The 26,556-nt window shown below is 40.1% G+C and overlaps 2 protein-coding genes across 4 annotated transcripts in view; both read left to right on the top strand.

Moving 5' to 3' along the window:
* thpo (thrombopoietin) overlaps positions 1-5,967 on the top strand; it is a 6,589-nt gene extending 622 nt beyond the window's left edge. The window contains exons 2-5 of the mRNA XM_034314600.2: positions 2,323-2,453; positions 3,193-3,279; positions 3,407-3,571; positions 4,897-5,967. Of these exons, the coding sequence (XP_034170491.1) occupies positions 2,323-2,453; positions 3,193-3,279; positions 3,407-3,571; positions 4,897-5,055 (542 nt within the window). The 3' untranslated portion in view covers positions 5,056-5,967. The remainder of the gene's footprint in view (positions 1-2,322; positions 2,454-3,192; positions 3,280-3,406; positions 3,572-4,896) is intronic.
* An 801-nt stretch (positions 5,968-6,768) lies between these two features.
* zfyve9a (zinc finger, FYVE domain containing 9a) overlaps positions 6,769-26,556 on the top strand; it is a 30,745-nt gene continuing 10,957 nt past the window's right edge. The window contains exons 1-9 of one of the 3 annotated variants that reach the window (XM_034314746.2): positions 6,770-7,028; positions 7,887-8,068; positions 9,707-9,809; positions 10,389-10,496; positions 12,556-14,009; positions 16,781-16,880; positions 18,568-18,744; positions 20,560-20,726; positions 20,812-20,929. In XM_034314746.2, coding sequence (XP_034170637.2) covers positions 10,427-10,496; positions 12,556-14,009; positions 16,781-16,880; positions 18,568-18,744; positions 20,560-20,726; positions 20,812-20,929 — 2,086 coding nt within the window. In that variant the 5' untranslated portion in view covers positions 6,770-7,028; positions 7,887-8,068; positions 9,707-9,809; positions 10,389-10,426. Of the gene's footprint in view, positions 7,029-7,886; positions 8,069-9,706; positions 9,810-10,388; positions 10,497-12,555; positions 14,010-16,780; positions 16,881-18,567; positions 18,745-20,559; positions 20,727-20,811; positions 20,930-26,556 lie in introns of all 3 variants that reach the window. The other 2 variants (XM_026946172.3, XM_026946171.3) reach the window with 2 other exon arrangements.

The raw sequence follows: 26,556 nt of genomic DNA, 5'->3' as shown, positions 1-26,556 counted from the left end.
GTTTTAATATGTATTTTTTATTTTAGTATTAATTATAATATCATGTTGTGGTTATTTTTTGACCAAATTATTTTCTTCATTGCAATGCTGTACATAGAGTATTTTCTGGGATAATAAAACATATGCAGAAGACGTATTTCCCATTAATAATGTTTAAAAATAATAAAAATAAAAAAACAGAAGCCTGTCACACTCATTTTATGAAAATTATAAAAGAAAAAAAGTTTTTTTTTGCACTGTGGGGTTTTGGGATCAGTATAATTATTTAGTAATAACATTAAACAAAAACAAACAAATATTTAATAATATAAATGATGCTAAATAATTCTGCTTTAATATTCATATTTTATTAATATGTAATAATAGTTCTGCTTTAATTTCTGTATAGTAGAAATTGTTTGATATATTTTTAAATACACTCTGAATACCAAACAATCATTTTAATTTGAATTTATCTCAAATGTGCGTGTGTGTGTGTGTGTGTGTTTTAAATAAAATCCCATATTAAAAGAGAGAGAGAAGAGTAGGAATATTTAGTTATCTATTTATTTATCTATTTATTTCTTTATTACTGTGTTGAATTAACTCAGGTTTGAGTTCAGTAACCCTTAACCCTCTAGTGCATGAATTTGTTTTGTCAGCCTAAAAAAAAACTATTAAAAATAATTTTAAAAAATTGTTATTTCACTCCACTCTGTCCAAAAATCGTTGTCTGAGACAAATGCCTTGCAGGTGTGGTACTAAAACCCTTAACCTAATATTACTCTTGTGAGTGAATGCACATAAAAATACACATAAATATACATAAAAAGACCAAAAAGGAGGCTCTCTGTGCCGCCATCAGGTGATTTAAACCCTTAAAATACACAAGCAAATACAACACAATGTCTTTCAATAACAAAATATCCAAAGAATCTCTACAGCGTGTCCCAAAAGTCTCCATACGCAGGGGACTGTGACGGAGCAGCACGTCGGCCGTGTCTTCGTCAGTAGATGTTCGTGGACGTTCACTTCTCATTTGCTTCACAAACACTCCAGTCTTTTTGAATTTGTTAATAATTTGTTTGGAAACAGTGTGGTGTGTGATGCGCTCACCATGTTTCCTGATTACGTCCATGGCAAGCTTGTGACAGCTTCCTGATTCTGCCATGAGAAGGATTTCAATACCTTCTTCTTTTGTCAAAAGCGTTCTAAAAGGCTATCTGAAAAAATATACACATCTAATATAAACTAAGTATGAAATATTTAGGAAGACATTTTGCTAGAAAGTGTTAATTTCCTTTATGTATGGAAACTTTTGGGACACTGTGGAGTACTGTGTAGTAGACTGTAGCTGTACTATGGAGTAGAAACTAATAACACTAATAATAATAATAATAATAATAATAATAATAAGTTAAACAGTCGACTTCTCCATGACACAAGAGCGAGAACATCCTGCGAATTTAATGAAACTAAACCTCACTGGACATCTAAGAATTCGTCTGCTGAAGTATATTCCATTATCTGTTCATTAGGTCCTTGGCTGCACAACATTTGGCCAAAATTCAAAAGTCTTTCATTTTGTCCTTCACCCTAAATGCAGCTGGTCAGTCTATCCGTGTTTAGTGGCTGAAGTTGGCTTGTTTATTTCTTTACTGGTGCTACAGCACTAACATGACTAACGAGTAACAGAAAGTCTTTCTCACCCAAAACCTTTAGTGTAAATCTCTGCCTCAAAACCACGTCGCGTTCTTCAGCGATGCCGCACGGATCTGCCGCAGTCCGCTGTCGCTCCACCGCCGTAGGCCACACCACCATGAGCCCCGCCTCCCACGATCGGAAGCTGGAGTTGTGCCAAAAATATGTAAAATATGAGATATGAGATTAGAACATTTAAAAATGTCGTCTGGAGCGAGTATTTGCTAAAGACTAGCTGCATTTGCCTCTTAATCGGGTAAAAAAATGAAAGAAGGAAACTTCAGACACTAAATATGTCACGTCTGATCGACTCCTCTTCATTTTTTAGGTGAAATGTACCTTTACTTCACTGCTGTCGAATGTGTATTGCATATTAAGTTAACAGTTACTATAAAAAGTATTCACTGTAACACTACACACGACACAAAAACGTAGATAAGGGTTCTTAGTTTCCATCCAACAGCAGATCACTCCATTCTCCAAGCAGGTTCTCGATATGACTTCCTGAGAACGAGTGCAGAATTTTGCTTGACACTTGATCAAGGTGTCCTTATTCAGTGTATCTCGTTTGTCTTGTTTGTCTCGTTTGTCTCGTTTGTCTCGTTCATCTTACTGTCTCCTTTGCCATGTCGTCGGCTGCAGAAGCTCTGTTTCTCCTCCTGAGCCTGGTTTTGTCCGAACTGTCTCACCCCGAAGCCAAACCGCTCGACTTTGTGTGTGTCAGTGAGGCGAGGAAAGTCATGAACAAGGTCAAGGATCTGCAGGAAGATCTGGTAAGTTGATAAAACTCAAGATTTTTCCTTCTCCAAAGAAAGCTCTTGTGTAGTTTGTAGCAAATTCCTAACAACTGTGTGTGTCTGTGAGCATATAAATCTTTTTTTTTTTTTTTTGCACATTTGCATTCATATATTTTGGCATGCACTTTCACACACTGAGGCAAAATCCAGTTCAAACAGAGAGCTGAGCAGCTGAGGAATTCGTTCTCCACGTCACGGCATGAATTCTTTCATCTGCTTTTAAAGGTCTTGTTCACTGGCATGATACGGTGAAGCTTTCTTTAAGGACACCTTTATTTATGTGTCAGCGGAGTGTTAAGGAGTCTCCGGTGTCAGTGCTTTATAACAGTCAGAGGTAAAAGCTGTTTAATTTAAATTTTAAGTTACGCTTTAAAAGCTGCGGAGTTTTGTTGGTTATTTTTGGTCTTATTAACTCAAGAGAGAGAAAAAAGAGAGGCTGCTGAGGGAACGACTGTTTATAGCTGCCATGACGTAAGTGAGAAGATGTTTCGCAGACGCTGAACAACAAGGACATTTTATCTATTTACTTATTTAGTTTACAAAAAAAGTGCAGCTTTTATTTTTAAAACACTGAAAGGTTTTGTGGTTAGATTTTGGTTAGATTTACGTGTAGCATCACATTAACTAGCTGCATTATTACTCATGTCAATGGAAAGTCTTTACAAGGTTAATAAGACTAACGTGTGTGTGTGTGTGTGTGTGTTGTCTGTAACAGGCCCAGTGCAGCGCTGCAGCGTTTCTCCCTGCTCCAGTCCGAATTCCCTGCATCAGGGTTAACATCATGACCTGGAAAAGCAAACCTGTGAGTCAGTAAGCGTCCTCCACTTAAACCTGACCGTCTCTTTAGACCCTAAAGCCAAGAAGATGTCTCCTTTGTTGCTGTGGTACAAGAGGAATAAAACATGTATGTGTGTGTGTGTGTGTTCCAGATCCCAGAGCACAGAGCTGAGATCCTGCAGTCTTTGCAGATGTTGGCGCAGGATATTCACCATGCCAGGAATGGAAGCCAAGCCGAATGTGCGTGCAAACTGCTGGGCCGCCTCGAGCACAACATCAACAACTACATACACACGCTCACACAGCTCCACTCCCAGGTACACACTGCAATTAACTCAAACCTGAGCGCTAATCTCTCTGTCTCACGCACACACACACACACACACACAGTTCACTGTTTACAATCACTACGCTGCTCTTTAGATGCTCTTATCCCGAGCGAGGTCCTTATTATCCAGGGATTTCCACCACAATAGTGTGCAATTCCGGATTCTAAAGGATGGTGACTGGACGTCTGTCGCTCTCCCAACAAATATTTCCTGGCTTCCCGTAATCTCTGCCGATATGTTCCACCATTTCGGGTAATGTCGAGCCCGAGTGACTTCCTTCCCCAGGAAAGAGTCACCTCCACACTGTCACTTCCAGAGCAACACAGCCGTAACGTTTCTTTTAAGTCATCAGACTTAGAGTAATGTAAAGAGAAACAGAGACTCCCTGGAGTGTCTCTGTATTCGTGTAGAAACATGAAGCCTCTCACATTACGAAAATTTCAGTTTTAGTGCCGTGCTATTTATTAGGAAAGTTTAAAACAGAACATAAGGGTTAAGTAAGGCTAGCGTTAGAGGCGTATCAGACACCGGACAGGGACCAGACCCTGATTACGATTACATCTCGCAGTTAGTTCAGGAATCCCTCAGGAAGAGTTTGTGGCTGGCGATAGAGAAGTCTTGGCTGATATTTATCTATAGCAGCACATCCACATCCTCTGAGAAACCGCAAAGAAGCGTAAACTCCTCTGTCCTGAAGATATCAGAAAACTTCAAATTACAGCTTCACCTCTGACTGTTACAAAGCGCTGACACTGGAGACTCCTTCCATAATTGTTAAATAGACATCTATAAACACCTCCTTACAGAAAACTTCACCATATCAGTGAATTTTTTTTCGTGTGGTGTCTGCTGTACGAGTCCCTGTGAATGAGCTGTTGCTATAGAAACGATAACGCATTAGAACGAGTGCATTAATTAACATAAACCTGTGATTTACAGCTGCACTACTGTCAGAGCTGCTGTTCTAGAAAATAAATCAGCACCTTCTCTTCTGACCAATCACAATCCAGAACTCGACAGTGCTGTGTTCTGATTTTTAATCCTGACTCCTTATTTTATTACTTTATGAAGTGTTGCTACTAACAATCCAACATGGCTGACGGTGACAGACGCATCACGCTTCTGGCATTTCTGTCTAAACTTTACACACAGAAGGTCTAATCCAGTAAAAACAGTAAAAATCTTATTAGCTTATTTAGATTAGACATCATTTAAATTCCGAACTAAACTGCATAAAGTCAACTGATTCATTAAATGTGTGTGTGTGTGTGTGTGTGTGTGTGTGTGTGTGTGTGTGTGTGTGATTATTCCAGAGTGGATTAGATAGGCCGAAAGTTCCAGACCCTTCTGTTCAGCACGTCTCACAGAATCTAAGTTTGATTCTGCAACGCTTCGACCTTCTGATCTCCAGAAAACTGGAATGGCTTGTTAGTGAAATGGCGAAAGAGTGCGAGACAAAAACAGCCACTTGAAAACCACAAGTGAGGCATCAGGGACAGGAGAACAGAAGGTCAGACACTTGATAGGACGCCTACTGAGGGTTTGTAGAAATATGGAGACTGAGCGCCATCTGCTGCTGAAAGATTCCAGCATTTCCTCTTGCACTTATGGAGTCCAGATGGACATTAAGAAGGACGCAAAGAAGACTACAGATGGACGTGCTAAACTCTTTCATCTTCTTCTGGACCTTAAATATAGAATGTGAAATGTAAAACATTATTTTTATACAGAGAATTTTTATTTTCCTTAATGTCATTAATGCACTCCTTTGTAATAACATGACTCCATTCACACTTTACTACAAGATTTAATTTTTTCCCCTGCTCTGACTATTTAAGTGTATTTTTTGCATTTTTCTTCTGCTCGTGTTCCTAATTTTATAAATTTAATGTGAAAAGTTAACAATAGGTCAAGTTTAATTTTACAGGAATAGTTCAGCCAAAAATACCTCCAAACATGACCATAAATGCAGCTTGGCTTGGTGTCTGAAGTTTCCTTCTTTAATTTTGCACAGGTTAGAGTAGCTAACGAGTAACAGAAGCTTAGAGCCACCGCTTTAGCATTGCATACTAAATCTGCATGTTAAATCATTAAGACATTTTGCCTCATTTTTATAAAGTAGCAAAATAAGTTTGGACGACTGCCCTTACCTGACAAGACTATGTGTTTACCTACTTTCAATTTTGGCTAAACTGTTCCTTTAATTTTTGGGTAAAGCTAAAAAAGATTTTTATACACACTGTGAAGTAGGTTTTCTGTGTGAAATTGTGAAATTGTGTAAATAATAACGCTTCTGTCTATTATTCAGAAACTGTAGCACTTAATGCTAATATTAATATTCCCTGGAGCATTAAACTCAAATAATAAAAATGTATATATTTTTAGTGAAGCTAAATTAATGGTTTATCATTTTATAAATAAACTTATAACCTACAGTGCAGACTGCAGATACGTTTTGCAGATTTTCGCTAAAGTAATAGCGCAGAGTCATTTGCAAATGGCTGCCGATCGCTACATCGATCCGCCTGATGGGAATGGATTAAAGTTTGTTTCGGGTCATGTGTGCTTTTCATTTTTGTTGTTCCTGCATTTCTGTTTTGATGTAAAAACTGAAAAATGTCAGTGTTGGAGGAAAGACTGCAAGTTGCTATGAAATGGAAGTTTTTTAAAAGTTTCTGTTTATGTCTGTAAACAAACGGCTAAAATTTGTCGGTTTCCGTTTTTCGGTTTCCAGCTATTTTAATATTTAGATGCTTAAAACGCTACACTTTTGCACTATGACTTATTTTACAATTTATTTTCCAACAATTTATTTTACAAATTTGTATATGTTTTGTTGTGCAAATCCAAAAACTACAAAAAGTGGATATTCCAGACAAGATGGCGGCTCCGCCCCATGAAATACAACAAATTTTATGCGTGACGTCATGACGTCATGACGTTTAGATTCCGCTACAATTCAACACAACACAATAATAATAAAAATAAATTAATAATAATAATAATAATAATAATAATAATAATTATTATTATTATTATTTGTTTATGCGCCGCCTACGTGATCACGTGACCTCGTCTTCCTGACGCGCGGCGTCGCCATGCACCCGTGCTCTGGAAATCCAAAACCCCCACAAGGTTATGAAACGGGCGCCATTTTGGCTCAAGTGCGTATCACTGCGTGGGGATTCCGCGCCGCTCTTGGGTACGGCGCAGAGCCACAATGGCGGAGTTTGGCGCTGCAGTTCACAGTAACCTTCCCTAGTAGAAAGCTTGTGGGAGGGATATCACGACATATTACGCGCAAATACTTTTTCTTTCTGACTTCTGCGGGAGACTGAAATAGTCTGTGTGTCAGGACTATTTTGAAAATGTTACAGAAACGCTGATTTTCCCTGGAATGTTATTAAAACCAGTTTCCTAGTGGTGAAAGATGGGAATCCTGACGGTGAGTGTTTTTTTTTTTAACAAGCTGCACGGAAATGTTATATTTCTGGTATAGCACATGGCTGCAAAGCTTTTAAATTCATATATAATATAAAACACTATATTATACTATGCTGTCAAACACAGTACTGCACTTATGGACCAGTTTTACAGCCAAAGTTAATTATTTATTGTTTTGCTAACACTGGCTGTTGCTAACTCGCTCCAGTACAACACTACGGTTACTAGCATGCACCACAAAATGTTTACAATCTCTTTCTTTTCATATAAAATTATAATTTGTATCGGGTCCACGGGTTAAAAGCAGTATTTCACGTCCTATCAGTTAGCTATAAGTTATAGAAATGTCAATGTGGATGTGAGTTTTTAAATATCTTTTTTTGTTTAACGTGTAGGGATCCAGGGATTGTACGATACGATACTGTCAAAATATATCGCGATACTTCCCGATACTTCAAGTTTTTTCACGATATGTCTCAAGATATCAAGTTTTGCAAGTTGAAGTTATAAGTTAAGCTTAGAACATAAACAAAATACATTAAAAACAGCAACATGGCATAATGTAAATAAAACATTTCTTAAACCAAGATATGTTACAGTTGTATATACATTTAATATACAAGATATATACATTTTACAGCGTGTGTTTTCCACATCAGATTATCCGATGAAGTTCGTATAGTTGTATAGAAAACAGCTTTGACTTATACTTTTATCCAAATTTACGTAGATTTGTTTCCAAAAAAGTTTTTTTGCACAAAAAAAACTCCATGCATTTGTCTATAATCTCCATACGTTCAAGGATGTGTGTGTGTGTGTGTGTGTGTGTGTGTGTGTGTGTGTGTCCTCGTTCCCACAGCTGAGGAAGTGGAAGATTGTTTGGTTTTTTTTTATTCCTAGAAGACGGAGGCAGTGAAACTGCGCCTCCTGTCAACACTCCTAAATTACATTGAGTAATGAACAATAACAGGAAGTGAGGTCATATCGGATGGTGGGTCGTTGCGCTCCAGTCGCCGTGCACAAATATTCATCCCAAAAAAGGTGATATTGTCCTGAAAAATGTGTTCTTTTCCGGTTTGTGCTGGCAGTCATCGGGAGATCTGGGAATTTCTCTTGGCTGTAAAGGAACATTTTGGTAAACATTATACACCGTGATTCCTTCTTTCCAAATTTAGTTAAATGCTGCAGAGATCCCTGTGTAGGCTGAAAGTGGTTTGGCCCAAAAGTGCAAGTGAGCAAAAATGGTTTGATCCACCCGGAGTGAATAGTTAGAATACATCCCTATTATTAAATGATTTGAGCCAACAGCACACCCACTTTTTGAATGGTTTGGCCCAACAGTGTACCCAAAGTGGGAATGGTTTAAGCCAACTTTGTTGACGGTTTGGGCCAACTATAGGGTCTTTCTCACCGCTTTAGTTCCAGAACTAAATGTACGGTACTAAAGTACAGGGCGATTTTGCGTGAACTATTTCCCAGTACCGTTTAAAGGGCTGCATTCGCACCGACAGCGGGCACTAGGAAGTGACGTAAACCGGCTGACAGCGGCGTCATTTGTGCGCCGCGTTCAACAACGGAAACAAAGAAGAACAACGTAAACAACCGGAGGATGGAGGACGCTGTGATCGGAGCTGTGTGTTTGTCGTGTCTCGCGTCCATCTATCGCTGTTCTCCATACTTGTGAAATAAGTCGACACTACAGTATGTTTACACGGCGTTTTAAATCATGGCGGGTGACGGCGTTTTCCTACGCGTTTGGCCAATCAGCGTCTACTTACGTCACGGATAGTACCAGTTGTGCTGGTTAGACCCTGCTCCGGAGTAGGAGCTCATCTGGTTCTCGAAAAAGGCAGTCGGTACTAAAATCACACCCAGTTCCGGAGGTGCGAAAACGCCAAAAAGCGGATAGTTCCACAATTAGTTCAGGTACTATGAAAAGGTTCCTGCGGTGCGAAAGGCCCTAATGCGTCCACTTTGTGAATGGTTTGGTTTGACAGCACACCCAGAGTTGCAGTGATTTGGACCAAGTGTAGTGTATTATCCACTTTCCTGTTTTCTCTCTCAGTGGGTTTCCTGCTTTCTCTTGCTGTACCCCAAGATGCAAATGGTTTGGTCTGATAGTGCAACCCCCCCCCCCCCCCCCTCCCTCCAGAGCGAATGGTTCGTCTCGACTGTATATCCCTTTCCTCGTGAGTCTCCTCTGATTAGTGCTGCCAGCGAGGCCCAGCTCGAATCTTTAACTAACTGGAAAATGTGTCGACTCTGCTGGTTTGTAAAGTTGCTGCTCGGCAGAATCTCGCGTCTCTGGAGTCAGCCGTCACGCCACTTCTCACTTCTCCTCCCGTATGAGCTGCATTCTCTAAAATCCACTCTATCAGTGACACACTCTGCGCACAACCACGTGATTCGCGGTGCTTGCCAAACCTCCATTTTAATATCGTCACGTATAACCTCAAGGAGCGCGTCACTGGGAATTTAGCTTTTTAGCCAGCTGAGCTGTTCGGGTTCTCCGATGTGAGAGAACCAACAGAGAATCAACATTCCATCCAACAGAGTTTTAACTGAATCCATTCCTGGTTAAATCAAAGTGCCTGCGATTTTTATTTTCTTTTTTTATTTTGAGCTCTGCTTTTTTTTTCTTCTTTTTTTTTTTTGCTGACAGTTCCTGTTTCGTTTTAGGTTTGGCCGTCCAGCGTATGTGAGACCGGATGAGGCTGAGACGGCTGAGATCCGAGCTGCTGAACACATTTCTGGAGTTTTGCTGAAGAGGACCTGTGCACAGGTGAGAATCAGGATCCTGATTGGTTGTTTGGGCAGGTGGGGGGTGGGGCTGGGGGTGGAGACATTTGGAGAAAATGTCCTCGGAAATGTACGTAAAGTCACCGTCTCTAACAAGAAATGCAGAATCTGGACAAAGTATACAAGTTCTTGTATTTCTGTTTATTATGTTTATTATGTTTACTAGGACTGGGCGATAATGATAAAATATCGTATCACGATACTTGAAAACATTTCCAAGGTACACAATGTGTATCATGATATAAAGGTTTCTAAACAAACCCACAGCAAATGGGTCTTTTTACATGAAAAAAATTAATTGGTGTTTTTATTGGTACTTTTATTTAACGTCAACTAAATAACTATCCATATTTAATGCAGAGAAGCAAGGAAAAATAAAATCAATAAAAATTCTGTATGTAAAAAATTCACAACATTGTACAATCAGAGTTTATAATTGTTTTAAAAATACTGACGATACCAACGATATGTCTGAAAAGCATATTGCGACATAATTCATTGAATTTTGGATATTATATCGCCATATCACCCAGCTCTAAAATCCAGCGCTCTCCTCTCGCAGGTTCACACTGCACTCAACAGAGTGGAGCTTCCTCACCCATGGAGAATTACTTCCAGGCTGAGGCCTTTAACCTGGACAAAGTGCTGGACGAGTTCGAGCAGAACGAAGGTCCGTCACCTCGATTACTCAGTTACATCCTGCACATTCACCAGCACGAGTTTTTCCTGCTTTATTCCTATTCAGACCTTCACTTTTCTGTGTGTAAAGGCAAAAACGTTCATTCACATTTTCAAATGCGATGTTCTAACGTATCCTGAAGTTTTTAACTTGATGAACCTTGTCACTAAGGTTTGATAAAGACTTCTGCCAAGTTACAGGCTGCTAAAATGCCACCATTGTTTATTTTTATGCGGCTTTTTGTTTTGATTATAAACGCCTTTGAATGCGCTGCTGCTGTTTCACAGATTATTCACAGAAATATCAGCGAAAAACGGAAATCCTGAGTTTGAGTACTGAACTGGTTGGGAGTTCGAGAGAGCAAAATTGGATGTGCGCTCTGGGTGGGCGGAGCATTCTCTCTCTCTTTCTCTCTCTCTCTCTCTTTCTCTCACTCTCTCTCTCTCTCTCTCTCTCTCTCACTCTCTCTCTCTCTTTCTCTCTCTCTCTCTCTCTCTCACTCTCTCTCTCTTTCTCTCTCTCTTTCCCCCTCTCTCTCACTCTTTCTTTCTCTCTCTCTTTCTCTCTCTCACTCTTTCTTTCTCTCTCTTTCTCTCCCTCTCCCCCTCTCCCTCCCTCTCCCCCTTCTCTCTCTCACTCTTTCTTTCTTTCTTTCTTTCTTTCTCTCTCCCCCTCTCCCCCTTTCTCACCTCTCTCTCACTCTCTCTCCCTCCCTCTCTTCCTCCCTTTCTCTCTTTTTCTCTCTCTTTCCCCCCCCCTCTCTCTCGCTCACTCTGCTGTGAATCACAGCGACACTAGCCAATCATAGGCGTCTATAAGCTAAAGTATGCGGAAGAGGGCAGATTGCACATTCCTCCACATGCGTTACGTTTCCCTGTGATGTAGCCTGAGCAGCATTTTGAAAAGATGGGAAAAGGTGGGAATTGGTCAAGACTAAATTAAGGAGAAAATGGGGGGGAAATCCAAAAAGAAATATCTGCAAAAAACAAACAAAAAAAAAAAACAATCCATGTGTGAATAAATAAAAACAAATCTGAAACAGTAAAATTAATAAAATGGCTTTTTTCTTCAGAAAGTAAGCAAACACAATGTGATATGAACAAAACGTTTATACACGCATTTAAATACGTTCAGATACATAACCTCAAATGATTGATTATTTTCCTATAACTGCATGCCCCCAAGTGTGTTTCATTCCTCTTCAACCACAGCAATTTATCAACGATTACAATTTTTATGTATTAAAGAACTGTACTTTTTATCCGTTTCAATCCATGTAATATTGTGGAACGTCTTCACAACAAGTTAGAAAATTAATCAATGCTGCCTAATGTTCCTTATTTTGGGGAGATTTCAAGGCAGTGTATGTTTGGCACGTATATATCTTACTAGAGAAAGCAATCCCATGATTCTATTCACCTGATTAAAAAAAAAGACATGAAGGATAGAACTGTTTCTCCGACTCAGATATATGCTTAGCATGGTGCAGCTTGCTGATGCTGGTAGAAGCAGTGTAGCATGCTAAATGAGGCTAATTAATTGGGAGTGAACATTTCCCAAAGGACTTTTTGACTGTCTTCTTGGCGATTTTAATTGATGTCATAGAGCCAAGTACATGTACTTTACCAAGTTAAGGTCAAAGAGACTTGCTTCTAATTTTAACTTTTTGATTTATGGAAGCAGCTCACGTTCGTTTTGTGTATGTCTAGGGATATAATTAAATTATTTTGTAAACCCTGGAATGCAGATTAACCTCCTTTAGCATCTTAAAAAGGGTGACTCGCGAATACCCGAGTGTAAGGAAAGAATAATTATTGTGTTGAATCGAAAGTACGCCTGCATTTCTTTAAGTTAAAGAGGAAAGCCCTTCCACACTCCAAAGCATTTCCATGTCAGATTGAAAAACGGATCTCACGGCAAGGACTTAATTGACCCACTTCAATCCTGACCTCATTTCCCAATTTATCTGCCATTTCTTTCATTCTTTCACTTGTCCTTCAGAACCAGTTCTCCTTTCTCGTGCTAATGTGTTCCCTCTTTGTTGGTGTAGATGAAACGGACACCCCCACACTTACCGACGCCAAGTGGACTCAGATTCTCGCTCCACCAGCTCACCTCTTGTCCCTGAACCCTGCTTTGACTCACGCTGATCTCAGTCCGCGAGACAGCCCTCTCAACTTCAAACCTCTGCTAGAACCTTTGAGTTCTGGCAGCTCTTCCGTGGTGGAGGTAACTGCGCCTGACGTGAAGCAGGAACCAGAAACGTGGAGCGAAGAAAGGCCAGCGGATATCCACAGTCCCCCGTTGCTCCAGCCCAACATCGGCAAGCTGGTCAGCGCTGACGGTCAAGCGCTGGATTCTCTTCCCGCCACTAGGACGACGATTGAGAACGGGTGTCCATCCAAACTAGAGTGCAACGGGGTTAGTGAGGTTCCTCAGCCGAGAGATGATCCAAAGCCTCCTTCTACAGATCCGCCCATCATCCTGGACTTGGGTACTGGTCAACAAAGGCAACAGCAGAGCGACATTGATGAGCAGGATAACGCCTGTTTTAATGATGCCAGTTTTTCAAATCCTGAGGAAGGTCTTGGCCAGGAGGAGTCGGGCTTGAACAATGGTGCTTTGTCGGTTGAGATGGAGTCCGAGGGCATCAAGGAAATTGGCGGAATGGACTATCATTGGGCTCTTCCAAAAGGGGGCAATCCTGGGAAAGAGGAGAATGTCCTGCAAGAACCCGGAAGTGGCACTCAGGAACTCGTAGTCGACGAAGAGCGTCATACTCCAGGCACCATTCCAAATGGAGCTCTCCTCAAGGCGGAAAGCTTTGAGCAAGACAAATTGGTCGCGAAAGAGAAAGACATGAAGAATCAAGATTTGGTCGTTGAATCACCGCAGAATGAGAGATCTCATCCCAATGGCCTGGTTGAAGAAGGAGAAGGAGATCGACCGATCCACCCTCCTCCAGCCCTTTTAAAGGAAGACTCGATAACCGAGGAGAAGGAGATGGAGGAGAGCAAACAGGAATGCTGCGAGCCTAACCGAGGCTCCGAGACAAGCTCCAAACTCAACAACGGTCGATTGCAACTGGTCAGCGTTCCCTACGGTGGCGCAAGGCCCAAACAGCCCGTCAACCTGAAGCTGCAGATCCCTCGATCTTTCTCAGGTCAAGTCCAAAATGAACTTGGCTCCACTGGCAGGAACAAGAACCTGGAGGCCCAGTGCAGGGCAGGTGCCCTTGAGTCGTCTTGTGGGGGAACGGAATCTAGGGCTGCTCGGGTCAACGGAGAGAGCGGAGATGTTTCCTCTGGCTTGCACGTCTCCTCTGAGAACCCTGACAACGATCTCCAGGCAGGTCAACAAGGGGCCTTTACTAGGAAACCCTTCAGCTCCCTTGGCGAAGTGGCTCCTGTATGGGTGCCGGACTCTCAAGCACCCATCTGCATGAAGTGTGAGGTCAAGTTCACCTTCACGAAGAGAAGACATCACTGTCGGGCCTGTGGCAAGGTAAGGCCTCCTGTGCTTTTGAGCTCAGTTTATTGCCTTTATTTTTCTTTATTGCTTAAACGAGCATTTTGGGTACTTAAAAGTTAAAGGCTCTAGATTAGCACCCCGGCAGATCTAGGATTTGAAGGCTGCACTAATGACTGAAAAGTTGAGAGTAACGCACTCCGTCTTTCCCAGGGAGCCTCAGAGAATGTTTGCTTGCTAATGAGGTTTCTGTTGTTCTTGTGTTCTTCTGTTGTTCAAAGTCTGAATAATGGGTCACTTTCCAATTTCTTCATGTTCTTAGCCTGAATTTGTCTGCTTTTAACGTAACAGTTTGGGGCTAATCCTTATCATCTTCACCCTTAACGAGGCAGATGATGCTCTTCTTTTCAACCTGATGTTCATCAGAGTTATCTTTCCAAAGTTAAATGTTCTGTTAATGTCTGAGATAGTTAGGGGGCAAAAGATAACCTAGCGAGTGAAAGCTAACCTAGAAAGCGTACCCTACTACACTAATCCTAAAATTACATCTATAATCAAAGTTATCTTTTCACATTTAAATGTTCTGTTAACGTCTGAGATAATAAGGATGCAAATGATAACCTAGCGAGTGAAAATGTAAGCTAGCCTAGCGAGTGAAAGCTAATCTAGCAGGTGTACCTTTCTATGCTAATCCTATAATTAGTTTTTGGTACATGGAGGTTGAACAATCCTGATTTTTGTCGCTTTAGTGCTGTAGCTGTCTTGGGATTTCGTCCATGTAAACTCTCAGGTAAATATGAGAACGCTTATTTATTTATTTATTTATTTAAAAAAAAAAAAAAAAAGTCCCATATGCAATGAAATGCGAAAATGAAAACAACACACTGGACCTGACCTTTACGTCCTTTCCGCCATTTTTGTTTGTTCTGATGTTGCAGTTGCGTGGAGTTTGAGTCGCTAGAGAGAAAAAAAGAGGATGAAAGAAACCAGATGGCATTAAAATTAAAAAGCTAATGGAGAAAACGGAATAGATTCTCGTTACCGTGGAGATCACATGACGATCATACGTCAGCGTTTCGAAAGGCTACGTGTTTTTTCCCCCTTTATCAATATTACAATGCAAAAAAAAAAAAAAAAGTTTTCAGGTTTGCCAACTTTTGGAGAGTGAATTTGAAAAGATGCCAAGACAGAGCGCTGTCAATCAAGCATGCTCATTAGAATATTAAGCCACGCCCATTAGTAGAAGTCTCAGATGGGGATATTCAGTGAGTAGTGCTGGTCTTTGAGCTGTATTTTATTCGCCTTTAATAGCTTGATTTGAATTAACTAAGCGTTTTTTTTCTCCTGCAGCGTAACACAGCTGCCACGACGGATCAGCTGTCATCGGTAAACAAGTAGAAAACAACGTAACGTACATAAAAATGACATCGCAGTGCGTAGGTGCATCGTGTAGCCAGTCGTTTCATGATGCGACGCCCCGAACGCTGCGTAGTGTGAGAACCGATTGTGGGATGTAGAAGACCTGAAGAACTTGTCCAAAGCCTTGAGGGAGAAAGTCGTGCTGATGCTGCGTTTTAAAATAGCTCCTGGCCTGCGGGAAACACGCTGTAATTTCCCCCGACGATAAACAAACCGCCGCCGGCGATGACAGAAACGCAGGTCAGAACAACCGGCGAGCAAGAAGTGAAAATGGAATAGAGGCGTGAGGGCGAGGTGTGATGTTCCGGCTGACTGACACCACTGACAGACTGACAGCGTCGCTAGAAGCTGGAGAACGCTAAACTAATCCCGTCTGGATAGAATAATCCTTCTCTAACCTTCTCTGTTTCGTCCATCTGAGGAGTGAGATTAAGGACGTCTGGGTTGGAAGAATATCCGTATTTAGTATAAGGGTTGATGCAGACGGGGTTCCCAAACTTCCGACCCTAAACGAACACCACGAATTTTCCGTGAAGCCTTTTGTCTTCTCCTCCTTATTTACCGCCACGTCCATGTTCTACTGCTGCATCCCGATTCTCCAACTTATACTATGCACTAAAAGTATACGCTCTTTCTGCGAAGAAAAAGTACATACTATTGAGTGTGTAGCAAAAGTACTGGGACGCACTAACTAACGTCATGTAACAGAAGAGAATGTTGTTGCCTAGTTACGCTCGCCGTCACCGTAAACAACCTCCTCATCGCATTTCAGCTTTTCTTCATTTATTATTCCTTATAGAATTTAATTTAGCATTCCCTTGATTTATTTTTCCAAATTTCATTTACACCTCTCTAAAATGCGTCCTTGAGTTGTGGGTAATATGAGCTGGAAAAGTGTCCACGGATCCACGCTTCGAAAATCTGCCGGAAATAGTCGACCATCCGCGTACCTTCGGGATAATTCTAATCTCGGATACTATTTAGGCGAATTGCGACACGGCAAATGTTTTGGCATGTTCTCGTGTTCGTTTTCTTGTCCTCGTTGTTCCACTCAGTCAGAGTCACGCGATGTTGTCGAGGAACGAGCGAAGGCAGACGGATGGAGAAATCCGCCTGGTTTTAATTGTTGAACTCTGGCGCCAGTGCATAGCGGAAAAACATAAAAAAAAAAATGTTTAATTGTTTGATCATTTAAATATGAGGAGAACCAGGAACATCTCACAACATCAGAGCACAGAATGTCTTCATGATTAGAGCGACATTCCCATTCCTAGCATTCATTTGTAAAATGATTGAATAAAACAAATGAGGAAATTATGAGTGTCTCAAACAACGCCTGTGATTTAAAGTGTGTGTGTGTGTGTGTGTGTGTGTGTGTGTGTGCGCAGGTTTTCTGTGCTGCATGCTGCAGTCTGAAGTGCAGGCTGATGTACATGGACAGGAAGGAGGCGCGCGTCTGCGTGACGTGTCATCACACTTTAACCAACGGTGAGAAATTGGAAGGAAAGTGTTTTAAACCTCGCCGAGTGAAGCGTTTACCTGACGAGACATTTTCTTCCTAATTTAAATCTATTTCCTCTAAACACCTGTAATTTTAGGTATCTTTAATGCCAGTGCAGTGTATAAAGAGTCAACATTGTGTGTTTTGTGTTGCCTTTTTGCGTTTTAAACAGATTAGTTTTTTTGAAAGACAAAAACATTTTCCAAAAAAAATTAAAAATTCTTCCAGAAACGTAGGTAATTATTCTGGACTGCTTGATTTCAAAAATAATTAATCATAGTGTAAGTATAATCTAAATTAAAATCAATAATGTATACCTAAAGCTCATCTCTGAAGTGCTTCGGATGAATAAAAGAGACAGTAGGAATGACAATAAATTAATACTGAAGACTATAAAATATTTAAAAGTGAGAATTTAATAGTGATCAGAAGGAGTCTGGAGTGAGAGTCAACAAATTTTAAAAGAAAAATTAAATAATAATGAATTAAATGATAAATAAAAGTGATTTTTATAGCTTTAAGAGATGGCACTGATCCAATACCCAGTATTCCCAGTATTCCCAGTATTCCCAGTAGCATTATCGGGCCGATGCCAGCAAAATTGTTGGATCTGTAACAAACAGCAAAGATTGGAATTAAATTTCGAAAAGAAATTTATTGTCGGAAATGGAAATGTTTAGACACAAAAATAGACTTGACTGTTTTATTTTTTCTTTTATTATTATTGATTTTATTATATTTATACTTTATTATATTTATTATATTTACAGTGTAAGTGCTTCAGTTAAAAAAATTTTTTTTAAATTGAGTAGTTTTTAAAGAAAACAATCTCAGATGAGTGTCAGTATCGGAATAACGATACTCCGTGTTTCAGTACCGGCATCGGAAAAAGCAAAATTGGATATATATGTATATATAGAATTATATTAAACTTTTTATGCATAGATTATTTTTGAAAAATATCAAGATTTTCTAGATGGTTTTTATTACTTAAAATTGCATTTCGTATGAATTTTGATATTTATATTGAAATGTAAATGGATCATCCATGTGTAGAAATACCTTGAGTAAATAAAGAATAAAATGTTATACCTGAATAAAAAAATAAATAGTAAATATATATATAAAAAATAAATAATAGAAAATATCATTTTCGAACAAAGTATAGCAGTAATATATGCAGCTGATTTTGGAGGTACAAATCTTCAATAAAAACAATAAGTTAAAAAAAAACTAGACTGTCCTTGTAGCCTGATTTAAAAAAAATTGTAGATTTAATTCGAGATTTTGTGTAGAAAGTTTGTAAAGATTTTCCAGAGACACTGAGAAGGCGAGTATTCTGGAGAGTATCATAATAATGCTTTATGTTAAATTACACTAATGGTCTAAAAATGATTTATGCATGTGACACTGTACATGAAAGGGTTAATAACGTTATGTTGCTTATCAGTAATCAAATCAAAGATTAAATCCAAATATCAAATCAGAACTTCTCTGTTATAACACAGTTTGTAATTTGTATTTATTTGTAAATAAAATGTGCAGAAAAAGCGCTAAGTGAAGGATGATGTTCTTGGTGTGAGTAGTGACCAGTGACGGTCCAGATTTCATCCCAGAATCACGCCATCTGAACTCTTCCTGAATTTTTCTGTACGTTTCTTTATCCGTTTCCAGCTCAGGCGTGGGAGAACGCGGGGAGCAGCTCCAGTCAGAGTCCGAACCCCAACAACCCGGCCGAGTACTGCTCCACCATCCCGCCTCTGCAGCAGGCCCAGGCGTCCGGCGCTCTCAGCTCTCCACCTCCCACCGTCATGGTGCCTGTCGGAGTCCTCAAACAACCGGGCGCTGAGGGTAAAGCGCTGCGTTCCTCATTCTGCTCCACAGGAAGCTCCGGAAGTATTGGCACCCTCGATAAAATGGGTTCGAATGAAAAATTTATGGGGGGAAAAAAAATCGAATCTTAATCTGGTTAATTATAGGGCCTTTCTCACCGCTTTAGCTCCAGAACAAAATTTACAGGACTAAAGTACTGGGCGATTTTGCGTGAACTATTTCCCAGTACCGTTTAAAGGGCTGCATTCGCACCGACAGCGGGCACTAGGAAGTGACGTAAGCCGGTCGACAGCGACGTCATTTGTGCGCGGAGTTCAACAACGGAAACAAAGAAGAACAACGTAAACAACCGGAGGATGGAGGACGCTGTGATCGGAGCTGTGTGTTTGTCGTGTCTCGTGTCCATCTATCGCTGTTCTCCATACTTGCGGAATAAGTCGACACTACAGTATGTTTACGCGGCGGTTTAAATCATGGCGGGTGACGGCGTTTTCCTACGCGTTTGGCCAATCAACGTCTACTTACGTCACGGATAGTACCAGTTGTGCTGGTTAGACCCTGCTCCGGAGTAGGAGCTCATCTGGTTCTCGAAAAAGGCAGTCGGTACTAAAATCACACCCAGTTCCGGAGGTGCGAAAACGCCAAAAAGTGGGTAGTTCCACAATTAGTTCAGGTACTATGAAAAGGTTCCTGCGGTGCGAAAGGCCCTAATGTTCATCTCATCCCGAGAGAAACCTTTAACTGAAGTAAATTTATTCTTAGGAAATTAACGAAACCTTATTAAAAGTATCTATTCTTAACGAGAATAATTATTGGCACCCCTACATTCTAATCCTCCTCATGTTTAATACATGATTATGCGCGCTGCGTCACCTCGTATTTATACCCCAGTGAAACAGGAAGTCATGGACGAACATCTAAACACATCTAAACACACAGCTGAACTCAGAACAGTAAAACACATAGGAACATGCCTCAGTTACATTTCAAGGTGTGCCAATACTTATGAAACATGGGTTTTTGGTCAGAATTAATTTTTTTTTGGCCCAGAATAAATTTACTTCAGAGTGAGTTTAAGCTAAAACCATGTTTGGCGGGGGTGCCAATACTTCTGGACCTGATTGTAAAGAAGTGGAACAATATTAAAGTTTTATAATTGTTTCAGTTTTTGTAATAAACATTAAAACACGTTTTATCTTCATATTTTTTGATAGTGACTTTTTTTTTTTAAGTCAGGAGTGTTTACGTCAATCGTCACTGACTGAGAGAAGACGTTTAAAATAAATACCACTTAAATATTTTTATTTTTTTATTATATTTTTAATTTAGCATTTAATTAAAGTCCTTTCTCTATGCTCATATTTATATTCCTTTTTTTTAAGAATTTTGTTTACCCTTTTACAGCTGAAAATATAAACTTTAATTAAAATTTTTAATATTTTAAATATATTTTATAATATATAAATTTTATTTTTTAGATATATAAATGTAAATTTTATTTTTTTCACTATTTATAACCACTTTGAGTTACCACTGATAAGGAACTTGCCTTGTATTATATAATAAAGTTTATTATATTTTATTCATCATTAGCAAATTAACATTATTTTATAATTTAATCCAGATGCTGATTAATTAATTATCAGATAATTCTTAATACTGAGAAATTTTTTTATGTAAAATTGCGAGAGATTCAGTTTGGAATCCGCGTATAAAGCTATCCGCGTATGTAACTTCCTGTTTCCTGTATTTTTATATTAGTGAAAAATGTGAGAGAACCTGTTTTAAGGAGAAATAAAACTGAAAATCTGGATATTTGGGATATTTTTGTAGGTTCTCTGTCTCGTGAGCAGAGAAGAGTTTGGTTCGCCGATGGTATTTTACCCAACGGAGAAACCACAGACTCCTCTAAAGGACCTGCTCCGAGCCCGAATGCAAACCCCGCCCAACCTCCGGCTGTGTCCCAAATCTCCAACAAATCCACCACCAGCACTCATGAGGTGAGAAGAAGCTTTATTCTGAGCTTTATTCTGTATATCCGTGTGATTGAGAGCGGGTAATTTTGTCCCTTCTCGCACACCGTAGGCGGCCCGCGCTCCCGGAGCTCCAGTGGGAAGCTCGGTCAGTCTGATCCCCGAGGACGGACTTCCTCCCATCCTCATCTCCACCGGAGTTAAAGGAGGTACGGGAGGCCACATCGCAGGTGCTTTGCTCATCCTCACCATTCACCTTCATCCTGCCTGCATGAGCACATCATCACCAGCATCATCATCATCAATAACATTACAATCATCAACACCATCATCATCCTCACCATCACCATCATCATCAATAACATTACGCTCATCAACACCATCATCATCCTCACCATCACCATTATCATCAATAACATTACGCTCATCAACACCATCATCATCCTCACCATCACCATCATCATCATCCTCACCCTCACCATCATCATCAATAACATTACAATCATCAACACCATCATCATCCTCACCCTCACCATCATCATCAATAACATTACAATCAACACCATCATCATCCTCACCATCACCATCATCATCAATAACATTATGCTCATCAACACCATCATCATCCTCACCATCACCATCATCATCAATAACATTATGCTCATCAACACCATCATCATCCTCACCATCACCATCATCATCAATAACATTATGCTCATCAACACCATCATCATCCTCACCATCACCATCATCATCATCCTCACCCTCACCATCATCATCAATAACATTACAATCATCAACACCATCATCATCCTCACCATCACCATCATCATCAATAACATTATGCTCATCAACACCATCATCATCCTCACCATCACCATCATCATCAATAACATTATGCTCATCAACACCATCATCATCCTCACCATCACCATCATCATCATCCTCACCCTCACCATCATCATCAATAACATTACAATCATCAACACCATCATCATCCTCACCATCACCATCATCATCAATAACATTACGCTCATCAACACCATCATCCTCATCCTCACCATTATCATCATCATCATCCTCACCATTATCATCATGACCCTCACCACCTCCATCATCATCAATAACATTACGCTCATCAACACCATCATCCTCACCCTCACCATCATCATCAATAACATTACAATCATCAACACCATCATCATCATCATAATCACCATCATCATCAATAACATTACGCTCATCAACACCATCATCATCCTCACCATCATCATCATGACCCTCACCCTCACCATCATCATCAATAACATTACGCTCATCAACACCATCATCATCCTCACCATCACCATCATCATCATGACCCTCACCCTCACCATCATCATCAATAACATTACAATCATCAACACCATCATCATCCTCACCCTCACCATTATCATCAATAACATTACGCTCATCAACACCATCATCATCATCCTCACCATCATCATCAATAACATTACGCTCATCAACACCATCATCATCATCCTCACCATCATCATCAATAACATTACGCTCATCAACACCATCATCATCCTCCCCATCACCATCATCATCAATAACATTACAATCATCAACACCATCATCATCACCATCATCAATAACATTACGCTCATCAACACCATCATCATCATCACCATCACCTTCATCATCATCAATAACATTACTATTATCATCCTGACCATCATCACCATCATCATCATCATAATCATCAATAACATTACTATCATCATCACCACCATCATCACCATCATCACCCTCACCATCATCATCATAATCATCAATAACATTACTATCATCACCCTCACCATCATCATCACCATCATCATCATCATCACCCTCACCATCATCATCATCATCATCATCACCATCATCATCATCATCACCCTCACCATCATCATCATCACCATCACCATCATCATTATCACCATCATCATCATCACCCTCACCATCATCATCACCATCACCATCATCATCATCAATAACATTACCATCATCATCACTATCATCACCCTCACCATCACCATCATCACCATCATCACCCTCACCATCATCATCATCACCATCACCATCATCACCCTCTCCAGCATCACCATCATCATCATCAATAACATTACCATCATCACCACCATCATCACCATCATCACCCTCACCATCATCATCATCATCATAATCATCAATAACATTACTATCATCACCCTCACCATCACCATCATCATCATCATCATCACCATCATCATCATCATAATCATCAATAACATTACTATCATCATCACCACCATCATCACCATCATCACCCTCACCATCATCATCATAATCATCAATAACATTACTATCATCACCCTCACCATCACCATCATCATCATCACCATCATCATCATCATCACCCTCACCATCATCATCATCATCATCATCACCATCACCATCATCATCACCATCATCATCATCATCACCCTCACCATCATCATCATCACCATCACCATCATCATTATCACCATCATCATCATCACCCTCACCATCATCATCACCATCACCATCATCATCATCAATAACATTACCATCATCATCACTATCATCACCCTCACCATCACCATCATCACCATCATCACCCTCACCATCATCATCATCACCATCACCATCATCACCCTCTCCAGCATCACCATCATCATCATCAATAACATTACCATCATCACCACCATCATCACCATCATCACCCTCACCATCATCATCATCATCATAATCATCAATAACATTACTATCATCACCCTCACCATCACCATCATCATCATCACCATCATCATCATCATCACCCTCACCATCATCATCATCATCATCATCATCATCACCATCACCATCATCATCATCACCATCATCATCATCATCACCCTCACCATCATCATCATCATCATCATCACCATCACCATCATTATCACCATCATCATCATCACCCTCACCATCATCATCACCATCACCATCATCATCATCAATAACATTACCATCATCATCACTATCATCACCCTCACCATCACCATCATCATTATCACCATCATCACCATCATCACCCTCACCATCATCATCATCACCATCACCATCATCACCCTCTCCAGCATCACCATCATCATCATCAATAACATTACCATCATCATCATCATCATCATCAATAACATTACCATTATCACCATCATCATCATCAATAACATTACCATCATCACCATCATCATCATCAATAACATTACCATCATCATCATCATCATCACCCTCACCACCCTCACCATCATCATCACCATCACCATCATCACCCTCTCCAGCATCACCATCATCATCATCATCAATAACATTACCATCATCATCATCATCATCACCCTCACCATCATCACCATCATGTTATTCCACACACAGACATGGGCAGGTTAAACCCGAGCTACAGAACAGAGCGGAAGTAAAAACACAAAACAAGTGTAGAGTAAATAAAAAGATGTACACGGATGGATAGATGGATGGATAGATAGATGGATGGATGGATGGATGGATGGATAGGTGTTTAGAGTGATTAGTTCATGTATAAATATGTATATAAATAAATGGATAGATAGATTTTTGGATAACTGGAAAGATATATAGATGGATGGATAGATGGATGTATAGATATGTGCTTGAGTAGATTTGTGGATGGATGGATGGATGGATGGATAGGTGCATGGATGGATGTAAGCAGGGATGGATAAATGGAGCAGTAGAAGCACCGCTGGGTAGATAGAGAGAAGCACGGATGGATAGATAGATAGATAGCAGCACCAGTGGGTAGATCGATAGATGGATGGATAGATAGATGGATACATGCACAGATGAATGGGTAAATCAATAGATTGAAGCACCAATGGGGAGATAGATAGAGGCACAGATAGATACTGGCATGGATGGATGGATGGATGGATAGATAGATAGATAGATAGATAGATACTTATATGGATGAGTAAAGTGGTGGATGAATAGATAAACAGACATTAGTATACAGGGAGATACGGTGGTTAATAAAGGTAACAGATTAACGCGTACATTAATACGTATTGAAAAGGATATACAGTCAGGTCCATAAATATTGGGACAGTGACACAGTTTTGGTAATGTTGCCTCTGTACACCACCACAGTGGATTTGAAATGAAGCAGTCAAGATGTGACTGAAGCGTAGACTTTCAGCTTTAATTCAAGGGGTTTAACAAAAATATTGCATTAACCGTTTAGGAATTACAGCCATTTTTTACAGAGTTCCTCCATTTTCACAGGCTCAAAAGTAATGGGACAAACTAATATAATCATAAATATTAGGATTATTTTTATTACTTGGAGGTAAATCCTTTGCAGTCAATGACTACCTGAAGTCTGGACCCCATGGACATCACCAAATGCTGAGTTTCCTCCCTTGAGATGATTTGACAGGTCTTTACTACAGCCATCTTCAGTTGCTGCTTGTTTGTGGGTCATTCTGCCTTCAGATTTGTCTTCAGTAAGTGAAAAGCAGCTCAGTTGGGTTGAGGTCAGGTGACTGACTTGGCCATTTAAGAACATTTAATTTCCAAGCTCTTGGGCTGCTTTCACAGTATGTTTTGGGTTGTTATCCATCTGTCCTGTGAAGCGCTGTCCTATCAGTTTTGCAGCATTTGACTGAATCTGAGCAGAAAGTATAGCTCTGTACACTTCAGAATTCATCCTGCTACTTCTATCAACAGTCACATTATCAATAAACCCCAGTGACCCAGTTCCATTGGCAGCCAAACATGCCCATGCCAGAACACTGCCTCCACATGTTTGACGGATGATGTGGTATGCTTTGGATCATGAGCCCTTCCTTTCCTTCTCCATACTTTTCTCTTCCCATCATTCTGGTACAAGTTAATCTTGCATCAGAACTGGTCAGGCTTTTTTTAGAGGTTTTTTAGCAAAGTCTAATCTGGCCTTTGTGTTCTTGAGTGTTACCAGCGGTTTGCATCTTGAGGTAAACCGTCTGTATTTACATTCATGAAGGTGGCTCTTGATTGTAGACTTTGACAATGATAGGCCTACCTCCTCCGGAGTGTTCCTGACTTGGCTAGATGTTGTGAAGGGGTTGTTCTTCAATAAGAAAAGAATTCTGCAATCATCCACTTTAGTTGTTTTCTGTGGTCTCCCAGGCCTTTTGGTGTTGCTGAGCTCGCCAGTGCATTCCTTCTTTTTAAGAATGTACCAAATTGTTGATTTGGCCCTCCTAAAGTTTCTGCTATCTCTCTGATAGGTCTGTTTTGGTTTTTCAGCCTAATGATGGCCTCCTTCACTTGCATCAACACCTCTTTGGACGGCATATTGAGAGTTCCCATGAACAGCTACCAAATGCAAATTCAACACTTGGAATCAGCTCCAGACCTTTTATCTCCTTAATTTATCATGATATAAGGAGGAAACAGGCCACAGCTGGCCATGAAACTGCTTATCAGTCAATTGTCCCATTACTTTTGAGCCTGTGAAAATGGAGGAACTCTGTAAAAAATGGCTGTAATTCCTAAACCGTTAATGCAATATCTTTTGTTAAACCCCTTGAATTAAAGCTGAAAGTCTACGCTTCAGTCACATCTTGACTGCTTCATTTCAAATCCACTGTGGTGGTGTACAGAGGCAACATTACCAAAACTGTGTCACTGTCCCAATATTTATGGACCTGACTGTAAATAAAGTGACAGTGTTTTTACACACACACACACACACACACACACACACACACACACACACACACGTGCACACACACACACACACGCACACACACACTTTACTGATCCTGTAATAAAGTAT

This window comes from Pangasianodon hypophthalmus, chromosome 21, assembly GCF_027358585.1.
Source record: "Pangasianodon hypophthalmus isolate fPanHyp1 chromosome 21, fPanHyp1.pri, whole genome shotgun sequence".
Lineage (NCBI taxonomy): Eukaryota > Metazoa > Chordata > Actinopteri > Siluriformes > Pangasiidae > Pangasianodon > Pangasianodon hypophthalmus.
This window is presented reverse-complemented; position numbering and strand designations above follow the sequence as displayed.